The 22,692-nt window shown below is 36.6% G+C and overlaps 1 protein-coding gene across 2 annotated transcripts in view; it reads left to right on the top strand.

Annotated features, from left to right (window-relative positions):
• Positions 1 to 22,692, top strand: part of EPHA6 (EPH receptor A6) — an 839,145-nt gene that overhangs the window by 616,509 nt on the left and 199,944 nt on the right. For both annotated transcript variants that reach the window (XM_068545596.1, XM_068545595.1), the window contains one exon: positions 19,776 to 19,961. In XM_068545596.1, coding sequence (XP_068401697.1) covers positions 19,776 to 19,961 — 186 coding nt within the window. The remainder of the gene's footprint in view (positions 1 to 19,775; positions 19,962 to 22,692) is intronic.

Below are 22,692 nucleotides of genomic sequence, written 5' to 3'. Positions count from 1 at the left end.
ATACCCAGGAGTAGAGTTGCTGGGTCAAATGGTAGTTCTATTTTTAGTTTTCTGAGGACCCTCCATACTGCTTTCCACAGTGGCTGCACCAGTTTACATTCCCACAACAGTGTATGATGGCTCCCTTTCTCCATGTCCTTGCCAACATTTGTTATTTGTATTCTTTTTGATGATAGCCATTCTGACAATGTGACAAGTGTGAGGTGATATCTCATTGTGGTTTTGACTTGCATTTCCCTGATGATTAGTGATATTGAGTATCTTTTCATGTGCCTTTTGCCTATCTGTATATCTTCTTTGGAAAAATGTCTATTCAGGAGTTCTGCCCATTTTTTAATCAGGTTATTTTTTTGATGTTGAGTCATATGAGCTCTTTGTATATGTTGGATAGTAATCTCTTATCAGTCATATCATTTGCAAGTATTTTCTCCCATTAAGTATGTTGTTTTCTTGTTTGGTTGATGGTTTCCTTTGCTGTGCCAAAGGTTTTAATTTTAATTAGGTCCCATTTGTTTATGTTTGTTTTTATTCCCTTTACTTTAGGAGACGGATCCAAAAAATATTGCTGCCATTTATGTCAAAGAGTATTCTGCCTATGTTTTCCTCTAGGAGTTTTATAGTGTCTGGTCTTACATTTAGGCCTTTATTCCATTGTGAGTCTATTTTTGTATATGGTGTTAGAGAATGTTCTGATTTCATCCTTTTACATGTAGCTGTCCAGTTTTCCCAGAACCACAAAGTTCCCAGACTGTCTCTTCTCCATTGTGCATTCTTGCCTCCTTTGTCTAGATTAGGTGACCATAAGTGTGTGGGTTTATTTCTGGGCTCTCTATCCTGTTCCATTGATATATGTGTCTGTTTTGGTGCCAATATCAAACTGTTTTGATTACTGTAGCTTTGTAGTACAGTCTGAAGGCAGGGAGCCTGATTCCTCTAGCTCTGTTCTCCTTTCTCAAGATTGTTTTGGCTATTTGGGGGTCTTTTGCAGTTCCATACAAATTTTAAGATTATTTGTTCTAGTTTTGTGAAAAATGCTATTGGTGTTTTGATAGGGATTGCACTGAATGTAGATTGCCTTGGGTAGTATGGTCATTTTAACAATATTGATTCTTCCAGTTGAAGAACGCAGTATATCTTTCCATTAGTGTGACATTTGCAATTTCTTTCGTTAGTGTCTTACGTTTTCCTAGTATAGGTCTTTTGTCTTCTTAGGTAGGTTTATTCTTAGGTATTTTATTCTTTTCAATGCGATTGTTAATGGGATTGTTTCCTTAACTTCTCTTTCTGATAGTTTGTTGTTAGTGTATAGGAATGCAACAGGTTTCAGTATACTAATTTTGTGTCCTGCAACTTTACCAAATTCATTGATGAGCTCTAGTAGTTTTCTGGTGGCATCTTTAGAATTTTCTATGTATAGTATCATGTCATCTGTAAATAGGCAAATCACATTCTCTTAAAGTACAAAAATATTAATGAAAACTGACCATGTACTAGGCCATAAAGCAATTTGCAACAAATCAGATTTTTATAGAATACATTTCTAACCAAAGTACAATTAGCTTAGAAATAAATAGAATGGTAACATTAAAAATTAGACAGTTTAAAACATAGTTTTAAATAATTTGTGGGTTATTTTTAATGTAATTAAATAACATTTAAATAACTCATGGGTTATTTTAATATAAATGAGAAAATCTCTAGAACTAAATAAGAATGAAAAAAACACATTTTAAAACTCATGTGGTACAACAAATGCCGTACTTTAGAGGTAAATACATATATAGTCTTAAAATGCTTATTTTAGAAATGAAGAGCTACTAAAAATTAATGAGCTAAGCATTCAACTTAACAATTTAGAAAAAGGGAAATAAAATAATCACAAAGAAGGTGGAAGGTAAATAGTAAAGATTAAAAACAGTAAATAGGAAACATAATAGAGAAAAAATTTAAAATTATTTTCTTAAAAATGTTAATAAAATTATAAAACTCTGATTAAAAAATCAAGAAAAATATAAGGTATAAGTAAACAATGTTACAGATGACAAAGGAAAAGATATAGCTACTAATAAATAAATATTTAAAAATCAATAGTAAAATATAAACAGTATGTGACAATAAATGTAAAAACTGGATAAAGGAGACAAGTTTCTAGAAGATTGTATATTACAAAACCTCAGGAGGAACAAGATCCTATATTGTCCTATATCCACTCCATAAACTGTATCAGTATTTAACAGTTTTTTCCCCACAAAGGAAATTTCGGATCTAAATTTTGAGGGTTGGGGTGCAGTGCAAATTTCACCAAACATGTAATTCCAAAACACATATACAGAAATGCTTTCAAAGAATATTAAAGTTTTATTCCCCAGACCAATCTGCGGGCTAAAAAAAGTTTGCTTGATTTGTATTTTGGTATTAATGAAATATAATGCTAGGCAGTTTTCTTAGGTTGGATATATCACTGAATAAAAATTATTTCCTCACTTCTTTGGGATTTGTTTCAATAATAATATTCTAAGTGCTTATTTGTTCAGTTAACGTAAAGGAGTGAAATTATAACAAATTATAAATGGCAAAAATGTTGCTCTATAATGTTTATAATAATGACTCATATGACATTTGATGGTAAAAACTGTCTTTTAAATAATAATAAAAAAGCTGATTGCAAAGTTCTTTAAAAAGAGATTTGTTAAGATAAGTTATGTTATATGTAATAGCATGGAAACTACATATACTATAATAGTTAATTAATAAAGGGTCTTAATTATATACAGAAAAATAGTATATAGTATTAGTACACATTTAAGAAAAATAATATAAACTTTATGCTTAGGAAATAGAGTAGAAGTATATACACCAAAATGAGATTGTATTCCAATCATTTGGCCTATGGGTGATAGCTTCTTTCCTTTCAAGTTTTTGCTCTAGCAAATGTTCTCATTTTAATGTCACTGAATTTAGGTAGCATCCTACAATTGGTAGCATTCATAGTTCAATTCGCAACAGTATTTCCTTCCTAGAAACACATATAATAATGGTATATATTGCAATCTAGGACTCAGTGAAAACATCTTCTGAATAAATAATATAATGAAGCATAAGCTTTTTAGAAGATGAACTATGATGAATGTCTTCTGAAGGACAAAACTGACTGAATAAAAGTTTGCCTAAAATAATGTTCACATTAGTGACAATAGCGCTATAACATGAAAACAAACTTTTTAATGTTCATTTTATTAGAACATGCGCCTGTTACTATCCCTTGAGAATAAATAATCACATTAAAATGTCTACAATTCTGAATCATGGTTTAATTTACAGAGTCATTACTGATTATCTATGCATATTTTCTTTAAGATAAAATGAACTAATATAGGTTTATTACAAACCTTTGGTATATTAAAGCTATTCAAAGTCTTTATTGCTATTAAAGAATTGTGTAATATCACTTTTAATAGTAACTCAGGACACTCACTGTCTTCTTTAATCAAAATAATCATCTCTGTGTTTTGGGAAAGCTGATTTTTCTCCCATTTTTGAAAACATTTTGACCACTACAGCTGACAGTCTACTAGCTTCTCTTAGTCATGCTTGACTAAACACAAATCCTCTGCTGTGAATACTGATTATGTTTATTGCCTGACTGAATTCCAAAATGTCTTATTTGTGCTAGTGCAGGAATTCATACATGCTGGGGGAAATGATATTGTCTCACACTTGCCCACTCAAGTAACACTTGAAAATGTTTAATGTGTACTTTCACATAGAGGTTTCAATACTGATGAAGGTGTCTGTCATGAGGATGTCAGTCCATCGTGAAGTCAGGAAACATTAGACCCATGCTGTTCATGATGATAGACACTGGGGATTAAAATGAAGACAAAATCCCTGTGCTCAAAATTTTCACAGTGTAATGGAGAAATGAATGAATGGAAACTTACAGCTAATGAGAGAAGTGTTGTTAATAGAAAAATATAAAAGGGGGGCATTGGAGAGTAATAAAGGATCATGCTTAAATGGAGGATATTATCCAGCCTAAAATGGAAGCTAATATTTGAGAACTAACTCTGTGCTAAAAGCCATCCATGTATTATCACAAGTTAATGGCTTAGTAAAGCACAAATTAATTATTTTACAGTTCTGGAAGTCAGAAGTCCAAAATCAGTCTCATTGGGTTAAACTCAGGGAGTTGACAGTATTGATTCACTCACGGCACATCAGGGAAGAATCTGTTTCCTTGACTTTTCCAGCTTCTAAAGGTCTCCTGCCTTCCTTGGTTCAAGTTCCCTTCTCCATCTTAAAAGCCACCAGCATAACATCTTCAGATCTCTCTCTGACTTCTCTTACCTCTGTTTCCGTCATCCCATCTCCTTCTCTTGACTCTCCCTCTTGCCTCCCTTTTATAAGAACCTTTATGATTACATTGGACCCAACTGGATTGTCCAGGATAATCACATCTCAATCCCTTTTGCTGTATAAGGTAACATAGTCACAGATTCTGTGGATTAGAATGTGAACATCTTTGGAGCTACTAAATGAATTAAGGGATAAAGACAGAAAAAGCAGGTTTTAAGAGGTATTATGGTTGAATTGTGTCCCCCCAACCCTGAAAATTCATATGTTAAATCCCTATCCCCCAATGTAAATGTATGGGGAAATAGGGCTTCTAGGTTTTGATTAAAGTTAAATGAGATCATAAGGGTGGGATCCTAATATGATAGGATTGGTGACTTTATAGAAAGAGGAAGAGGGAGAGATCTCTTCCTTCTCCATGGCCTCACCAAGGAAAGGACATGAGGACACAGTGAGAAGGTGGCCGTCTCCAAGCCAAGAAGAGAGCTCTCACCAGCAAACCAATCATCTGGCACCTTGATTTTAGATTCCCAAACCTTCAGAACTGTGAGAAAATAAATTTCTGTTGTTTAAGCCACCCAATCTGTGGTATTTTGTAATAATAGCGCAAGCCAACTACTATAGGAGATAATGATAGGATTGCCCTTAGAAGACGTCTAGGTGGTTATGCAAGTCTGGAGTTCAAGAGAGAAGTCTGAGCTGCAAGTGTAAATTTGGAACTTAACAACCTAAAGGCAGTAGCTGGTGGTAGTGAAAGATATTACCCTGAGATAGTGTGTGTACTGAAAAAGGATTATAGTTGAGAAAAGAACCATATATTTCTAGTAACACTTCTATCCAATGCAGAGTGCTCAGCAGCCTGATTATGGGAGGAGAGACTGGCAGATGTTTGAACTGGTCCTAGGTTTCATTTGCAGAGAATGGGTGGCCGCAAGGCTAGTGAAAATATATAGTAACAATAGGAGCTGCCAGAGGCAGTGCTAGGTACCTTTACTTCTTATAATTCTGCAAATCAGATAGTCATGTTTTATAGATAAGGAAACGGAGACTCAAAGACATTGAGTAACTTTCTCTGGGTCACAGAGATTTTTTTTAATTAGATTTTATTTCTGAAATGGTCCTTCTGATGGCAGCATAGAGAATAAATTTTTATAGAGCATCAAGCAGAGTTTTGAAATGCAAATATTTTTTAGTCTAAAGAGCTCTTTCAATCTGCCTTGAGGAAAGAAAGCAGGTGGTATGAGAGGCCTGCGGTAGAGGCTGATACTGGATTAAAAAAGTGTTCTAGGAGTAGAGGTAACAGTGAGTTTGAAAAGTCAAAATAATATGAATAAGAATATTCAATAAGTGTAATACAATGGACTTTATGATGTCAGAGATAGAGAAAACTTTAATCTTCTTGAGGACAGAGTTATAATTGGGAGTTTGTTTTAGCAGAAAAGAATAAAAACTTGCTCAGAAAGAAAAAGAGGCTGTCTGATGTTTGGAATGTGGTGTGGGAAAAAATGGATAATGCGTTACTGACCTCATTCACTAAAGAAATCCTTACCCCTGTTTGATAAGGAAGTCATTCTCCTGTCTTGCAGAAATACTGCTTCCTAGCCTAGGCTTTAAGAACCCAGCAGTGAAGGATACTTAGAGTGACATATTTAACGTACTGTCTATGGTATCAGTATAATTTTAAAAGACTCAGTGGTTACATGGAATTTTTCTTAGACTAAAAAGCTTTGTAAAAATTTACACATTAATCTTTATCTCTCAAGAAGAATATAGGTGGTAGGTATTTAACCTACCCACAATGATACTAAAGCAGGAAAAAGTAATATGGCTTCCTCTAATGCCACAAAACAAATTAGTGGTGATGCCAGAAATAAAAGCCGTAACTTGTAAACCTGTCGTCTTCCATGTCTTAGTCGACTCTTCCTATTGACAAGCCTTGTTAAATACGAGAAGTCTTGCATTGTGTTGAAGCTTTCTGTGAAGTTGAATCAGAAACATTCAAATATTTCAACTGGTGTGAGATTATGTTTTCAAAAAGATGTTGTTCTCTTTCATATGTGGAAGAAACCAGACAGAATTAGTCATAAGGATTCTGGTATTTCATCCTTGAATGACAGACAGTGAATGCAATTGGGTGGGTGACCCTCCTGATAATAATAATGGAATTTACCGTAAGACCTCAAGAGACTAATAAATCCCTCTAGAACTGAATTAAAAATCTGTTATATGTTTTTCCTCTATGCCTCTTCTTTTTTAACTCCTTATATGACACTTTATTTATTTTACTCCTTATATGACACTTTAAAATATTCTTCCTGTTGCCTTTATACTCAGAAATGAAACGATTGTTTGCAGTTAAGTTTAAAAAAAAAAAAAACTGAATACAGAAAGTATTGAAGTATCTCTTAACTGTATACAATGAAAGAAGAGCAAAAATTGGACAATTTTTACTCTCTCTAAGATATCCCAACTTTGAGTCTAGAGTTGTGTTTTCCCCACATTCATGCAGCAAGTATTAAAGAAGTGCTTATTTTGTTCTAAACACTGAGAGTACAATAGGAAATAGAGACAGTTAATCCCTGTGCCATCATGACTTAGATTACAGTTGACTGGATGGAATTAAGGGGAAATGTTGAAATGCAGGGATAGTTACTAAATGAGTAAACTAATTAAAAATGAATTTCAAAGATAATTTCACATAGTCAAAAGTGCTATACAGTAAATATGTTATGCTAATGCTCTCAAGCCAAAGACCCCAGGAACACACTATAGTTGAAAAAGCTGGGTTTATTGCTCATTTCAGCAAGGGAAAACACACACCATGGGGAACTCTAGTGTGTGTCAGTAAGAGGGTGTTAGAAAGAACCTATTATAGCACTTGGGCTTTGGTTGGGTGATTTGGCAGGGGGTCCAAGAAAGCAGGAGTTTGCTCTGGATTAAATGCTGTTAGAAAGCAATGGCAAATCTGCAGTTGAATATCTGTTCTCATTGCCTCCTATTGGGTGCCTCCATCACCCTGTGATGGCCAAATACACAATGCCTTAGATTGAACAGGTGAGATTAACAGGTACTTATTCATTCCATATACTTACAGCCGGGGGGGGGGGGTGTGTGGAGGAGAGACACCACATGCCACACAGGGCCACCTGGGCTACTCTTGGGAACCCAGTGGACAACCGGGGGCTGTGGGAGACAGGCTTTGTAGTGTCAAGAGGGTAGGGTACCCCCAGTACCCTCAGGAGGATGTGACTGGCTTGCTTGAATCATTCCCCAGGCTGGCAGGAGAGTGAAACCTGTCACTCAGGGATGAGGAGGAACTGCATCTTATCCGTTTGATAAGGCAGGTTGTTTGGCCTTATCTGTGGGAGCAGAGTGAGGAGGAGAGCCCGTGGTAAAGCCATTTGAGGCCCTCCCTGTTCGCCCCCGGTGTCAAACAGCACATAATATTGGGCCTTAGTTTTAGGACTTATACCATAGTATCTCAGTGAATCTTATCTACAGGGAAGGGAGACTAGAACAAGAATAAGGTTTTAATTGGTAGAGAAGTAGCAGTCACTCATTTTGGCCAAGAGAGGAGGAGATGTTTAGTATTTTGGGCAATGTGACCTTGCCTTTTTTCTGTGCTTAGGCAAAATTATGCAGTAGCCTTGCTCAGTCTCATTTTATTGTGTCTCAGAGCAACCTGGTTGAGGTTGAGGTTGAGGAGGTTGGTATAATGTCTGATAGGAGAATAACATAGCCTAGCTCTGAGACCAAGGCCAGCTTCTGATTGTAGAGCTGCTATTTTTTTCTGTCTCATTTGGAGGGACCTGATGTTGGTGGGGGACTAAATGAGATGGGTTCATCAGAGTAAGTTTCTGAAGAGGGGAAAGCTTGGCATTTGCTGCTTATATGAAGCCATAACGTAGAGAAGAACTGAGCAGGGTGGAGACAAAGGAGGAAGGGGAACAACTTGTAGAGAGCGTTCCCGTCAGAGGGAAACGGCAAGTATGATGAAAGAAACATGTCGTTACAGCTGAGAGGTATGTTTTATTTTATTTATTTATTTTAACATCTTTATTGGAGTGTAATTGCTTTACAATGGTGTGTTAGTTTCTGCTGTATAACAAAGTGAATCAGCTACATACACATGTATCCCCATATCTCCTCCCTCTTGCGTCTCCCTCCCACCCTCCCCATCCCACCCCTCTAGGTGGTCACAAAGCACCGAGCTGATCTCCCTGTGCAATGCGGCTGCTTCCCACTAGCTATCTATTTCACATTTGATAGTGTATATATGTCCATGCCACTCTCTCACTTCGTCCCAGCTTACCCTTCCCCCTCAAAAAAATGGTTCTGAAGAACGTAGGGGCAGGACAGGAATAAAGACGCAAACGTAGAGAATGGACTTGAGGACACGGGGAGAGGTATGTTTTAAAAAACCGTCAGGAGTGTGGCTCTCTGCTTCAGTGACTCTCAAGGGGTTGGAGGTAAGAGAGTACCAGAATCTCAGAACAGGGGGAGTAAACTTTCAGAAAGCCTCCAGGGGATGTTGATGTGATAATCCTCCAAGACAGATTGTCCCTTGTTGCCTCTACCCTCCTCCTCAGTTTTAGTTAAACGATATAGGCTTTATGTGGAAAATCCAATTCTAATTGATAATTTAATATGACCCTATAGACCATACAACAAAATTGCTTGTCCAGAAAGGTTTTAACACCATCCAGGGAGAGAGATGGGATTGTTAGCAAGTGCGTGGGCTGTCAGTGGCAGAAGATCAATTATCCTAGATATATTTTTCTTGACTCTCTTGAAACTAGGTAGACTGTAGTGATTTTTCCAGACCATCTAATATACAACCTATTTAAGTGAGGTCTCCATTTCCGTTTTATAGTGAAGGATTCCTAATATATGGTTTTATCATTCCATCTACCTGTGCATATCCAGTTAATGTGTTTGAACAGTATACAATAGTGAGTTTGAAGACATCGTTGTTACTAACTGGGAATTTAGCATATTAACACAAGTATTAACAATGATAAATATCTCAGATAGCAGAGAATAGTGATTATAAGTATGGACTCTGGAGCCAGATTGCCTAGGTTCAAATTATTGCTCTACCACTTTGTAATTACGTTACCATGGACAAGTTACTTAGCTCGTATGCCTCAGTTTCCTCATATGTAACGTGAAGATAATAACAGTACCCACCTCAAAGGTTTGTTGTCAAGATTAAAATATATTTTAGCTTTTTAGACCTGGCTCATGATAAGCACTATATAAGTGCTAGCTTTGTAATAATGATGGTGACATTGTTGGTAAAGGGAAAAAAAAGTATTTAACACCATATTCCTATAGCTGATGAGTTAATGATGGACTAACCAGTATATATAAAAATTCACATTTTATTAAGGAATAAATTCTCTTACCTATGATTACATACAGGGCCTCCACTTTTGCTACAAGGGCAATCATATAATGGATCAGTCTTTGGCAATATTTTAAAATATGCATTTAATTTAAAATATTTTTTCCTTTCTGGCTGATTTGTCTGATTCATCCAGGCTTGCCACAGATAAGAGTTTTAATACATTCTATGACTGAATTTTTTTGCACTATGCCTAAAGAATGCACTAGGAGTCTCAGATCTTTAATTGAGGCCGACATATTTAGTGTCACTGAAATAAGTGTGATAACAGCTTGATCATGCAAAGCTTGACATGAAGAAAACACCTGCCTGGTGTTAATAAGATTACATGAATTTCACACAACAGAAGACCAAAGTAAATTGCCACTCTGCCTGTCTTGATAAAATACCAACAGAGTTTACTATTCATTTCACTATATTCAAAAGTTTATTTGAATTACTATGAAATGTTAACAGAAAATCACTTGCAATCTGGGCTCATGGCAGGTGAGAGGTTTTAAAATATTTTTGAATCTTTATATGTACTAACAGATTTGTTAAGGCAAAATAAAAGAGAGAAGAAGAAAAAATATTTGTTTTGTTCTAGATATTCATTAAAGCAAACCAGAGTGATCTGAAAAGGAATTTCAAGTATATTAGTAGGCCTGGATATATCGGACATTAATTTAAACACATACATATACCTTTACTCTCAAGGTTCACAGCCTCGATAGAAAAATGTTGAAAATTTCTATCATTTGCCAATTTTTTATGTCTAAGAGAAAATCTTTAAAAAATTAAAAACATTATTACAAACAAAACTGGAAAACTATGGCTTCTTTCTCCTGTGAACATAAGAACATTTAACTTCCAATAGGTTGAAAGCATCATTAAGTAAAAAAAAAAAAAAAAACTATTCTTGTTTTGATGTCAAATTATGTAAGATTTGTGAAACCCCAATATCACATACGCTGAACTTAGGGACCACATCCTAGTCAACATTTTTTGTTTGCTTATTTTTTTTTTAATATATATATATATATATATCTATAAAACTTGCTAGACTGCTTTTTATTTCTAATGGACATGTTTACACATAATTTAGGAAGCAAAGTTTTGTCTTATTTCCTTTCTAGTTTTATTTTTTTTCATTTAAAAGAACATCTTAGCATCTATACCAAAATATAATTAATATTCATGAATAGTCAACATTTAGTTGACTGTAATGAATTGGTTCAAAGAAAATAAGGATAATCTGTGGCGCTACAAAAATTTAATTTGATCCACTACACTTAAACTTACATAGCATCGAGCTACTGGCCAGAACTGCTAGCTAATAAACCAACTGAAGATATTTTAATTTTTTTTCTTCCACCTTTCCAAAGATATATATAACTTAAAGCACATAAATAGTACTTTACAGTTTATAAGCACTTTTATATGCATTATCACTTTTGATCTTCCCAGTATCCTTATGGGGAAGGAACATTATAGAATTACAAAAGGTTTCATTATTATATTCACTTCATAGATGAATAAATTGGGGATCAAGCATCGTGCTTTTAAGTAAATGCAGGGAATTGACCATAGAAAAATTAAATCTGAAAACTCAAGCTTTATTGAATTTACTGCATTGCACTGAGAAGTCTCTGACCGTCCTTCCCACAATAAACCCTCTAGTCAACCTTGTCTCCTTACTGCCCTAGTCCATGTCATTCTCTTTACTGTTTCTGACCGTTGAATCTTTGTCTTCACTTCCCTCACTATACTCCTGTCTGGAATGTTGCTGCTTTTCTTGAATATCCGAATCCTACCCATCATTCAAGGTCCAGCAAAAGTTCCACCTCCTCCAGGAAGTCTTGCAGCTCCCATTGTTCTTACTTAAATAATACAACATTTGCAGGGATTGGTTCTTAGGTTCCTAAGTGTTTCAGTGTTTCATCTAAATTCTCCTACTAGACTATAAGCTACAAAGAACAAAGACCAACTCTTATACTTCTTTGAAATCCACAGCACTCTAGCACTGGATATATATGTAGTAAATTCATGATAAATATTTGGCTGTTTTTTAATCTATCCATTGGAGCCATTGCTGAACTGTAGATAATCTTACTGTATTTGTATTCAAATCATGTGACGTGTAATTTAACCTGTGTAAACTCAACTATAATAAGTAATTATAGTTGAGTTCAGTGTGGTCTTTTCAGTATGTTCATATACCAGTTGACCCTAGCACTGATTTCTTTTTTTTTTTTTAACATCTTTATTGAAGTATAATTGCTTTACAATGCTGTGTTAGTTTCTACTTTATAACAAAGTGAATCAGTTATACATATACATATGTCCCCATGTCTCTTCCCTCTTGCATCTCCCTCCGTCCCACCCTCCCTATCCCACCCCTCTAGGTGGTCACAAAGCACCGAGCTGATCTCCCTGTGCTATGCGGCTGCTTCCCACTAGCTAGCTATTTTACATTTGGTAGTGTATATATGTCCATGACACTCTCTCACCCTGTCACATCTCACCCCTCCCCCTCCCCATATCCTCAAGTCCATTCTTTAGTAGGTCTGTGTCTTTATTCCCATCTTGCCACTAGGTTATTCATGACCTTTTTTTATTTCCCCTTAGATTCCATATATATGTGTTAGCATACTGTATTTGTTTTTCTCTTTCTGACTTACTTCACTCTGTATGACAGACTCTAACTCCATCCACCTCATTACAAATACCTCCATTTCATTTCTTTTTAAGGCTGAGTAATATTCCATTGTATATATGTGCCACATCTTCTTTATCCATTCATCCGATGATGGACATTTAGGTTGCTTCCATGTCCTGGCTATTGTAAATAGAGCTGCAATGAACATTTTGGTACATGACTCTTTTTGAATTATGGTTTTCTCAGGGTATATGCCCAGTAGTGGGATTGCTGGGTCGTATGGTAGTTCTATTTTTAGTTTTTTAAGGAACCTCCATACTGTTCTCCATAGTGGCTGTATCAATTTACATTCCCACCAACAGTGCAAGAGTGTTCCCTTTTCTCCACACCCTCTCCAGCATTTATTGTTTCTATATTTTTTGATGATGGCCATTCTGACTGGTGTGAGATGATACCTCATTGTGGTTTTGATTTGCATTTCTCTAATGATTAATGATGTTGAGCATTCTTTCATGTGTCTGTTGGCCATCTGTATATCTTCTTTGGAGAAATGTCTATTTAGGTCTTCTGCCCATTTTTGGATTGGGTTGTTTGTTTTTTTGTTATTGAGCTGCATGAGCTGCTTGTAAATCTTGGAGATTAATCCTTTGTCAGTTGCTTCATTTGCAAATATTTTCTCCCATTCTGAGGGTTGTCTTTTGGTCTTGTTTATGGTTTCCTTTGCTGTGCAAAAGCTTTGAAGTTTCATTAGGTCGCATTTGTTTATTTGTGTTTTCATTTCCATTTCTCTAGGAGCTGGGTCAAAAAGGATCTTGCTGTGATTTATGTCATAGAGTGTTCTGCCTATGTTTTCCTCTAAGAGTTTGATAGTGTCTGCCTTTACACTTAGGTCTTTAATCCATTTTGAGTTTATTTTTGTGTATGGTGTCAGGGAGTGTTCTAATTTCATACTTTTCCATGTACCTGTCCAATTTTCCCAGCACCGCTTATTGAAGAGGCTGTCTTTTCTCCACTGTATATGCTTGCCTCCTTTATCAAAGATAAGGTGACCATATGTGCGTGCATTTATCTCTGGGCTTTCTATCCTGTTCCATTGATCTATATTTCTGTTTTTGTGCCAGTACCAAACTGTCTTGATTACTGTAGCTTTGTAATATAGTCTGAAGTCAGGGAGCCTGATTCCTCCAGCTCCATTTTTCGTTCTCAAGATTGCTTTGGATATTCGGGGTCTTTTGTGTCTCCATACAAATTGTGAAATTTTTTGTTCTAGTTCTGTGAAAAATGCCAGTGGTAGTTTGATAGGGATTGCATTGAATCTGTAGATTGCTTTGGGTAGTAGAGTCATTTTCACAATGTTGATTCTTCCAATCCAAGAACATGGTATATCTCTCCATCTATTTGTATCATCTTTAATTTCTTTCATCAGTGTCCCATAATTTTCTGCATACAGGTCTTTTGTCTCCTTAGGTAGGTTTATTCCTAGATATTTTATTCTTTTTGTTGCAATGGTAAACGGGAGTGTTTTCTTAATTTCACTTTCAGATTTTTCATCATTAGTATATAAGAATGCAAGAGATTTCTGTGCATTAACTTTGTATCCTGCTGCTTTGCCAAATTCATTGATTAGCTCTAGTAGTTTTCCAGTAGCATCTTTAGGATTCTCTATGTATAGTATCATGTCATCTGCAAACAGTGACAGCTTTACTTCTTCTTTTCCGATTTGGATTCCTTTTATTTCTTTGTCTTCTCTGATTGCTGTGGCTAACACTTCCAAAACTATGTTGAATAATAGTGGTGAGAGTGGGCAACCTTGTCTTGTTCCTGATCTTAGTGGAAATGGTTTCAGTTTTTCACCATTGAGGACAATGTTGGCTGTGGGTTTGTCATATATGGCCTTTATTATGTTGAGGAAGGTTCCCTCTATGCCTACTTTCTGCAGGGCTTTTATCATAAATGGGTGTTGAATTTTGTCAAACACTTTCTCTGCATCTATTGAGATGATCATATGGTTTTTCTCCTTCAATTTGTTAATATGATGTATCACGTTGATTGATTTGCGTATATTGAAGAATCCTTGCATTCCTGGAATAAACCCCACTTGATCATGGTGTATAATCCTTTTAATGTGCTGTTGGATTCTGTTTGCTAGTATTTTGTTGAGGATTTTTGCATCTATGTTCATCAGTGATATTGGCCTGTAGTTTTCTTTCTTTGTGACATCTTTGTCTGGTTTTGGTATCAGGGTGATGGTGGCCTCGTAGAATGAGTTGGGGAGTGTTCCTCCCTCTGCAATATTTTGGAAGACTTTGAGAAGGATAGGTGTTAGCTCTTCTCTAAATGTTTGATAGAATTCGCCTGTGAAGCCATCTGGTCCTGGGCTTTTGTTTGTTGGAAGGTTTTTAATCACAGTTTCAATTTCAGTGCTTGTGATTGGTCTGTTCATATTTTCTATTTCTTCCTGGTTCAGTCTCGGTAGGTTGTGCATTTCTAAGAATCTGTCCATTTCTTCTAGGTTGTCCATTTTATTGGCATAGAGTTGCTTGTAGTAATCTCTCATGATCATTTGTATTTCTGCAGTGTCAGTGGTTACTTCTCCTTTTTCATTTCTAATTCTATTGATTTGAGTCTTCTCCCTTTTTCTCTTGATGAGTCTGGCTAATGGTTTATCAATTTTGTTTATCTTCTCAAAGAACCAGCTTTTAGTTTCATTGATTTTTGCTATTGTTTCCTTCATTTCTTTTTCATTTATTTCTGATCTGATCTTTATGATTTCTTTCCTTCTGCTAGCTTTGGGGGTTTTTTGCTCTTCTTTCTCTAATTGCTTTAGGTGCAAGGTTAGGTTGTTTATTCGAGATGTTTCCTGTTTCTTGAGGTAGGCTTGTATTGCTATAAACTTCCCTCTTAGAACTGCTTTTGCTGCATCCCATAGGTTTTGGGTCGTCGTATCTCCATTGTCATTTGTTTCTAGGTATTTTTTGATTTCCCCTTTGATTTCTTCAGTGATCACTTCGTTATTAAGTAGTGTATTGTGTAGCCTCCATGTGTTTGTATTTTTTACAGATCTTTTCCTGTAATTGATATCTAGTCTCATAGCGTTGCGGTCGGAAAAGATACTTGATACGATTTCAATTTTCTTAAATTTACCAAGGCTTGATTTGTGACCCAAGATATGATCTATCCTGGAGAATGTTCCATGAGCACTTGAGAAAAATGTGTATTCTGTTGTTTTTGGGTGGAATGTCCTGTAAATATCAATTAAGTCCATCTTGTTTAATGTATCATTTAAAGCTTGTGTTTCCTTATTTATTTTCATTTTGGATGATCTGTCCATTGGTGAAAGTGGGGTGTTAAAGTCCCCTACTATGATTGTGTTACTGTCAATTTCCCCTTTTATGACTGTTAGTATTTGCCTTATGTATTGAGGTGCTCCTATGTTGGGTGCATAAATATTTACAATTGTTATACTTTCCTCTTGGATCAATCCCTTGATCATTATATAATGTCCTTCTTTGTCTCTTGTAATAGTCTTTATTTTAAAGTCTATTTTGTCTGATATGAGAATTGCTGCTCCAGCTTTCTTTTGATTTCCATTTGCATGGAATATCTTTTTCCATCCCCTCACTTTCAGTCTGTATGTGTCCCTAGGTCTGAAGTGGGTCTCTTGTAGACAGCATATATATGGGTCTTGTTTTTGTATCCATTCAGCCAGTCTGTGTCTTTTGGTGGGAGCATTTAATCCATTTACATTTAAGGTAATTATCGATATGTATGTTCCTATTCCCATTTTCTTAAATATTTTGTGTTTGTTATTGTAGGTGTTTTCCTTCTCTTGTGTTTCTTGCCTAGAGAAGTTCCTTTAGCATTTGTTGTAAAGCTGGTTTGGTGGTGCTGAACTCTCTCAGCTTTTGCTTGTCTGTAAAGGTTTTAATTTCTCCATCAAATCTGAATGAGATCCTTGCTGGGTAGAGTAATCTTGGTTGTAGGTTTTTCTCCTTCATCACTTTAAGTATATCCTGCCACTCCCTTCTGGCTTGCAGAGTTTCTGCTGAAAGATCAGCTGTTAACCTTATGGGGATTCCCTTGTGTGTTATTTGTTGTTTTTCCCTTGCTGCTTTTAATATGTTTTCTTTATATTTAATTTTTGACAGTTTGATTAATATGTGTCTTGGCGTGTTTCTCCTTGGGTTTATCCTGTATGGGACTCTCTGTGCTTCCAGGACTTGATTAACTATTTCCTTTCCCATATTAGGGAAGTTTTCAACTATAATCTCTTCAAATATTTTCTCAGTCCCTTTCTTTTTCTCTTCTTCTTCTGGGACCCCTATAATTCGAATGTTGGTGTGTTTAATGTTGTCCCAGAGGTCTCTGAGACTGTCCTCAGTTCTTTTCATTCTTTTTTCTTTATCCTGCTCTGCAGTAGTTATTTCCACCATTTTATCTTCCAGGTCACTTATCCTTTCTTCTGCCTCAGTTATTCTGCTATTGATCCCATCTAGAGTATTTTTAATTTCATTTCTTGTGTTTTTCATCATTGCTTGGTTCCTCTTTAGTTCTTCTACGTCCTTGTTAAATGTTTCTTGCCTTTTGTCTATTCTATTTCCAAGATTTTGGATCATCCTTACTATCATTATTCTGAATTCTTTTTCAGGTAGGCTACCTATTTCCTCTTCATTTGTTAGGTCTGGTGTGTTTTGACCCTGCTCCTTCATCTGCTGTGTGTTTTTCTGTCATCTCATTTTGCTTATCTTACTGTGTTTGGGGTCTCCTTTTCACTGGCTGCAGGTTCGTAGTTCCCGTTGTTTTTGGTATCTGTCCCCAGTGGCTAAGGTTGGTTCAGTGGGTTGTGTAGGCTTCCTGGTGGAGGGAACTAGTGCCTGAGTTCTGGTGGATGAGGCTGGATCTTGTCTTTCTGGTGGGCATATCCACGTCTGGTGGTGTATTTTGGGGTGTCTGTGGCCTTATTATGATTTTAGGCAGCCTCTCTGCTAATGGATGGGGCTGTGTTCCTGTCTTGCTAGTTATTTGGCATAGAGTGTCCAGCACTGTAGCTTGCTGGTCGTTGAGTGAAGCTGGGTCTTGATGTTGAGATGGAGATCTCTGAGAGATTCTTGCCGTTTGGTATTACGTGGAGCTGGGAGGTCTCTTGTGGACCAGTGTCCTGAAGTTGGCTCTCCCACCTCAGAGGCACAGCCCTGATGCCTGGCTGGAGCACCAAGAGTCTTTCATCCACACGGCTCAGAATAAAAGGGAGAAAAAAATAGAAAGAAAGAAAGAAAGAGGATAAAATAAAATAAAGCTATTATAATAAAAAATTAGAAAAAAAATTATTAAGAGTAAATGTATTCAGAAAAAAATTTTTTCTTAATTTTAAAAAGTAGATTTATTTATTTTTTATAATAAAGAATAAGAAAAAAATTATTAAGAAAAAAATTTATTAAGAAGAAAAAAAATTTAATTTTTTAAAATAAAAAATATGAAAAAACTTATTAAACAATATTTTTTTAATTTCTAAAAAATAGAAAATAAGGAAAAAATTATTAAGAAAACATTTATTAGGAAAAAAAATTTTTTAAGTAAAAAAAAAAAAAAACAAAAACAAAAACGGAAGGACCTAACCCTAGGACTAATGGTGAAAGCAAAGCTATACAGACAAAATCTCACCCAGAAGCATACACATATACACTGACAAAAAAAGGAAAAGGGGAAAAATTAATATATCCTGCTCCCAAAGTCCACCTCTTGAATTTGGGATGATTCGTTGTCTATTCAGGTATTCAACAGATGCAGGCACATCAAGTTGTTTGTGGAGTTTTAATCCGCTGCTTCTGAGGCTGCCGGGAGAGATTTCCCTTTCTCTTCTTTGTTCGAACAGCTCCCAGGGCTTAGCTTTGGATTTGGACCCGCCTCTGCGTGTAGGTCGCCTGAGGGCGTCTGTTCCCCGCCCAGACAGAACGGGGTTAAAGGAGCAGCTGCTTCGGGGGCTCTGGCACACTCAGGCGGGTGGGAGGGAGCGGTACAGAGGAGGCGGGGCGAGCCTGCAGCGGTAGAGGCGTCGTGACGTTGCAGCAGCCTGAGGCGCGCTGTGCGTTCTCCAGGGGGAAGTTGTCCCCGGATCACGGGACCCTGGCAGTAGCGAGGTGCTCCGGCTCCCGAGAGGGGCGGTGTGGAGAGTGACCTGTGCTCGCACACAGGCTTCTTGGTGGCGGCAGCAGCAGCCTTAGCGTCTCCTGCCCGTCTCTGGGGTCTGCACTGTTAGCCGCAGCTCGTGCCCGCCTCTGGGGTCCGTACTGATAGCCGCGGCTCGCGCCCGTCTCTGGAGTTCATTTAGGCGGTGCTCTGAATCCCCTCTCCTTGCGCGCTGCGAAACAAAGAGACAAGAAAAAGTCTCTTGCCTCTTCGGCAGCTGCAGACTTTTTCCCGGACTCCCTCCTGGCTAGCACTGAAGCCCGAGCCTCAGCTCCCAGCCCCCGCCCGCCCCGGCGGCTGAGCAGACAAGCCTCTCGGGCTGGTGAGTGCTACTCAGCACCAATCCTCCGTGCGGGAATGTCTCCGCTTTGCCCTCCGCACCCCTGTGGCTGCACTCTCCTCCGTGGCCCCGAATCTCCCCCCTCCGCCACCCGCAGTCTCTGCCCACGAAGGGGCTTCCTAGTGTGTGGAAACCTTTCCTCCTTCACGGCTCCCTCCCACTGGTGCAGGTCCCGTTCCCTATTCTTTTGTCTCTGTTATTTCTTTTTTCTTTTGCCCTACCCAAGTACGTGGGGATTTTCTTGCCTTTTGGGAGGTGTGACGTCTTCTGCCAGCATTCAGTGGGTGTTCTGTAGGAGCAGTTGCACGTGTAGGTGTATTTCTACTGTATCTGTGGGAAGGAAGGTGATCTCCACGTCTTACTCTTCCGCTATCTTGCCCCCTTTTCCCTAGCATTGATTTCTAATGGCAGTGAAGCCCAGACATATGCCCATGCAATCAAATCAACTACATATGCCTGATGGATTCCCTGAAAAGAGCAGGCATTTGGCCCATATATCAGTATTGAGAACAGGAACAGGAAATGTTATGCAGTGATTGCTTTTCTATAGAATTGCATTAGCATCACCCATTCTGCTAGTCATAATTTCTCAGCAGATCAGGGATATCTATCAATGGAAGTTCCTGTGGTGCAGCATATGAAAATGCATTTCATTATTCATTACAAATGATGCTGATCAGGCATATTGTCATTACAAGTTTAATTTTTAAGGAAGAGATCTCTATGTAAAAATGGCACACTTGAGAGTCATCATCTTAAAAAACAAAAAGATGGTACTTTGTGACAATTCATTTTTTCTGGAATATAAGTATTCTGTTTAAACAACTAACTACTTTTGTTCATGTTTTAAGGTGAATTTGGAGAAGTCTGTAGTGGGCGTTTGAAAACACCAGGGAAAAGAGAGATCCCAGTTGCCATCAAAACTTTGAAAGGTGGCCACATGGATCGGCAAAGAAGAGATTTTTTAAGAGAAGCAAGTATCATGGGTCAGTTTGACCACCCAAATATCATTCGCTTAGAAGGTGTTGTCACAAAAAGTAAGTACTGATTTTCTTCTTTTATATATCTGTCTCAATTCCTTAAATTAAAAAAAAAAAGCTTAATAGCAATATCACAGCCATTTAGGGGATAACTTAGTTCAGATATCATCTTCAGATATCATCCCTTGGAGTCTTGATATTAGTCTATGACATTATCAGAGTTTGCATTGGTCACCAAACAGCTTTGAAATGTTTTTTTATTACCTGTAAATCATTTGCTAATTTAACTTGAAATAATAAATCAAGGTAAAGGGTTATATATTTTTTCCTAATTTCTGTAAGCAATTCACTTCTTCTGAACCTGCCTAAATTTCAATATTAATAGGAGAAACAGTTAAAATATTTGGGGTCATTAAGGTAAAATAGTTCTGTTTGTAAATAAATGTCATATACAAATATAGAATGCTTTATCTAAAGTAAAACTTTTAAATAAAAAGTTCTTTATGGAATCTACCTACATAAATGCCATTAGAACTGTATTATTTTAATTTATATAAAATGAAGAAAAGAATTACAATTTCTGAAATAAAAATCCAGTTTTTACAGAAATAGTGGGATCAAAACCATTCCTTTGGGAAAAAAGTTCCTCAGAAATCCAAAACTAATCATATCATCTAAGAAATATATTGCAATATATTCACTTTTATTTGAATAATGATAAGGCATAACTTAATATTTCTCCTTATTTTATTCACTGATGAGTTATAACATATAAAACTCAATACAGTATGGCATTATAAACTCATAAAAATAATCTAACTCTTTGAGAGGCATTTTTCTTTTGTAAAACTGAAATTTCTTTTAAAACCATTTAAATGAAACTGAAATTTCATGTTATATTTGGAAGAAGGAAAGTGTAAAAGCTTACTAAAAACATTTAACTGACTCTGTGTCTGAAACTCCAAAGTCCTTCTCACAATGCATTGGCCAACATGCTATCCAAGGAGAGCAGAAAATTACTGATAGCCATGATAGTTTGGAGGACACAAAAGATTGCTTTTGATTTCAGCTGTTGTCATGGGCTGTTACTTTAGTGGCCTTAGTAGAAACTTCCAGTATTCATGCCCTTGTGTTGTTCTCTCCCACATTGATTGTGGGCTTGTCCATGTGACTAGCCTTGGCCTATGGGACATTAACAAGTGTGATACAAGTGGAAGCATCTTACATATTTGTACACTGGGCCTTATCCTCTTGGAACACTCTGTCATGTAACTTAGTCTCCAATGTTGAGCAAAGCCAGTACATATGGTGAGGCCACACGCAGAACTGCAAAGAGGAGAACTGAGGCATTCTAGTCAACAACAGCTCTACAAGAGCTCCCAGCAGATAGTCAGCACTGAGTGCCAGCTTTGTGAAGAACCATCTCAGACATTACAGCCCCTACTTCTATTGCCAGATGGCTGCAGCTGCAGATGATATTTTGTGGAGCAAAGTATGCACCCAGCTCAGTCCAATCAACCCGTAAAATCATGAGAGGTAATAAAATGGTTGTTGTTTTAAGCCGCTCCGTTTTGGATAGTTTATTACACAGCAATAGTTAACCAAACAGATGGACACCAGTTAGAATTCCACTCCTGCCACTGAAGTCTTGTGAAGTTTTAGGTAGATGATTTAACATCTCTATTGTTTACTTCCACACTGTAAAATGGGGCCAAAATAAGTCCTACCCAATAGGAATGCTGTAAGGATTAATTTTATAAATGTATAAAGCATTTAGCATAGCATGTGACTCATAGTAAGCCACATTAAATGGTAGCTATTATTGGTACTATAGTTTACCATTTCATTCTCATGGCAACTCTTATGCATATCTGCTGAACCTTCAGTATTCACTGAAGGATATTGAATATCAAACGGGTGAATTAACCCACATAAGGACCTCTAACCCATAGTAAGTGGTATGACTGATGTTCAAACTGAGGTCTGTCTGTTTGACAGACCCATGGGATTTTTTGTTTCTTTGCTTTTTATTTTGCTGTATCACAGTGAATAAGTCAGAGTTTTACACTTTGTCTTATCTGAATTAAATAGCATTAAATAAATGATAATCTGAATAAAATAACACAATACCTTTTAAAAATAAGGAAAATATTTAGATGAGTGGAATAAACTACCTCTTATGTAAAATTTGGAGAGATCCAGATATGCCACAATACCTAGCAAAAATACTAATCTAAAAGAGAAAGAGAGGAAACAACATATTAATTATTTCTTTTATATTTTCTGACTTCCTTGTCATTAATTTAGCATGAACATTTCAAGTTATTCCTTCTGTTTTATATCTCTCTGGAATGAAAAAGATAATTTTAAAGTTGGATTATGAACCTTTGCAAAGCATTTAAAATAATTTAAGTATGCTGTTGAAGTCCTTGTACGAGTATTTATGCATGAAATATCTGGAAATAAATATCTAACAATAAATTCAAAGATCAGATATTTATTTTCTACCTTTGATAAATCACATTCTGTGAATTATTCATGTATCCCTATGTGTTTTATTATCTATCTATATAATATTATATATAATTTGGCCCTATGAAGTAGTAGGAATTATTTATTCTAAATCAACTGAATAGGTTTAATAAGATAATCTATGGCACTTGTCTGCCAGTTTGAAATACTCAGTTTATTTCACAAAGACATTCAAGCAACTAACACAGTGATTGCTTTACATCTCTAACAATCTTGTATAAAATTGGGACCAGTGACCCTTACGTAGCCCAACTTG

This window comes from Eschrichtius robustus, chromosome 6 (genome assembly GCF_028021215.1).
Source record: "Eschrichtius robustus isolate mEscRob2 chromosome 6, mEscRob2.pri, whole genome shotgun sequence".
Lineage (NCBI taxonomy): Eukaryota > Metazoa > Chordata > Mammalia > Artiodactyla > Eschrichtiidae > Eschrichtius > Eschrichtius robustus.
Note: the sequence above shows the minus strand (reverse complement) of the source record. Positions and strands in the feature narration are given on the sequence as shown.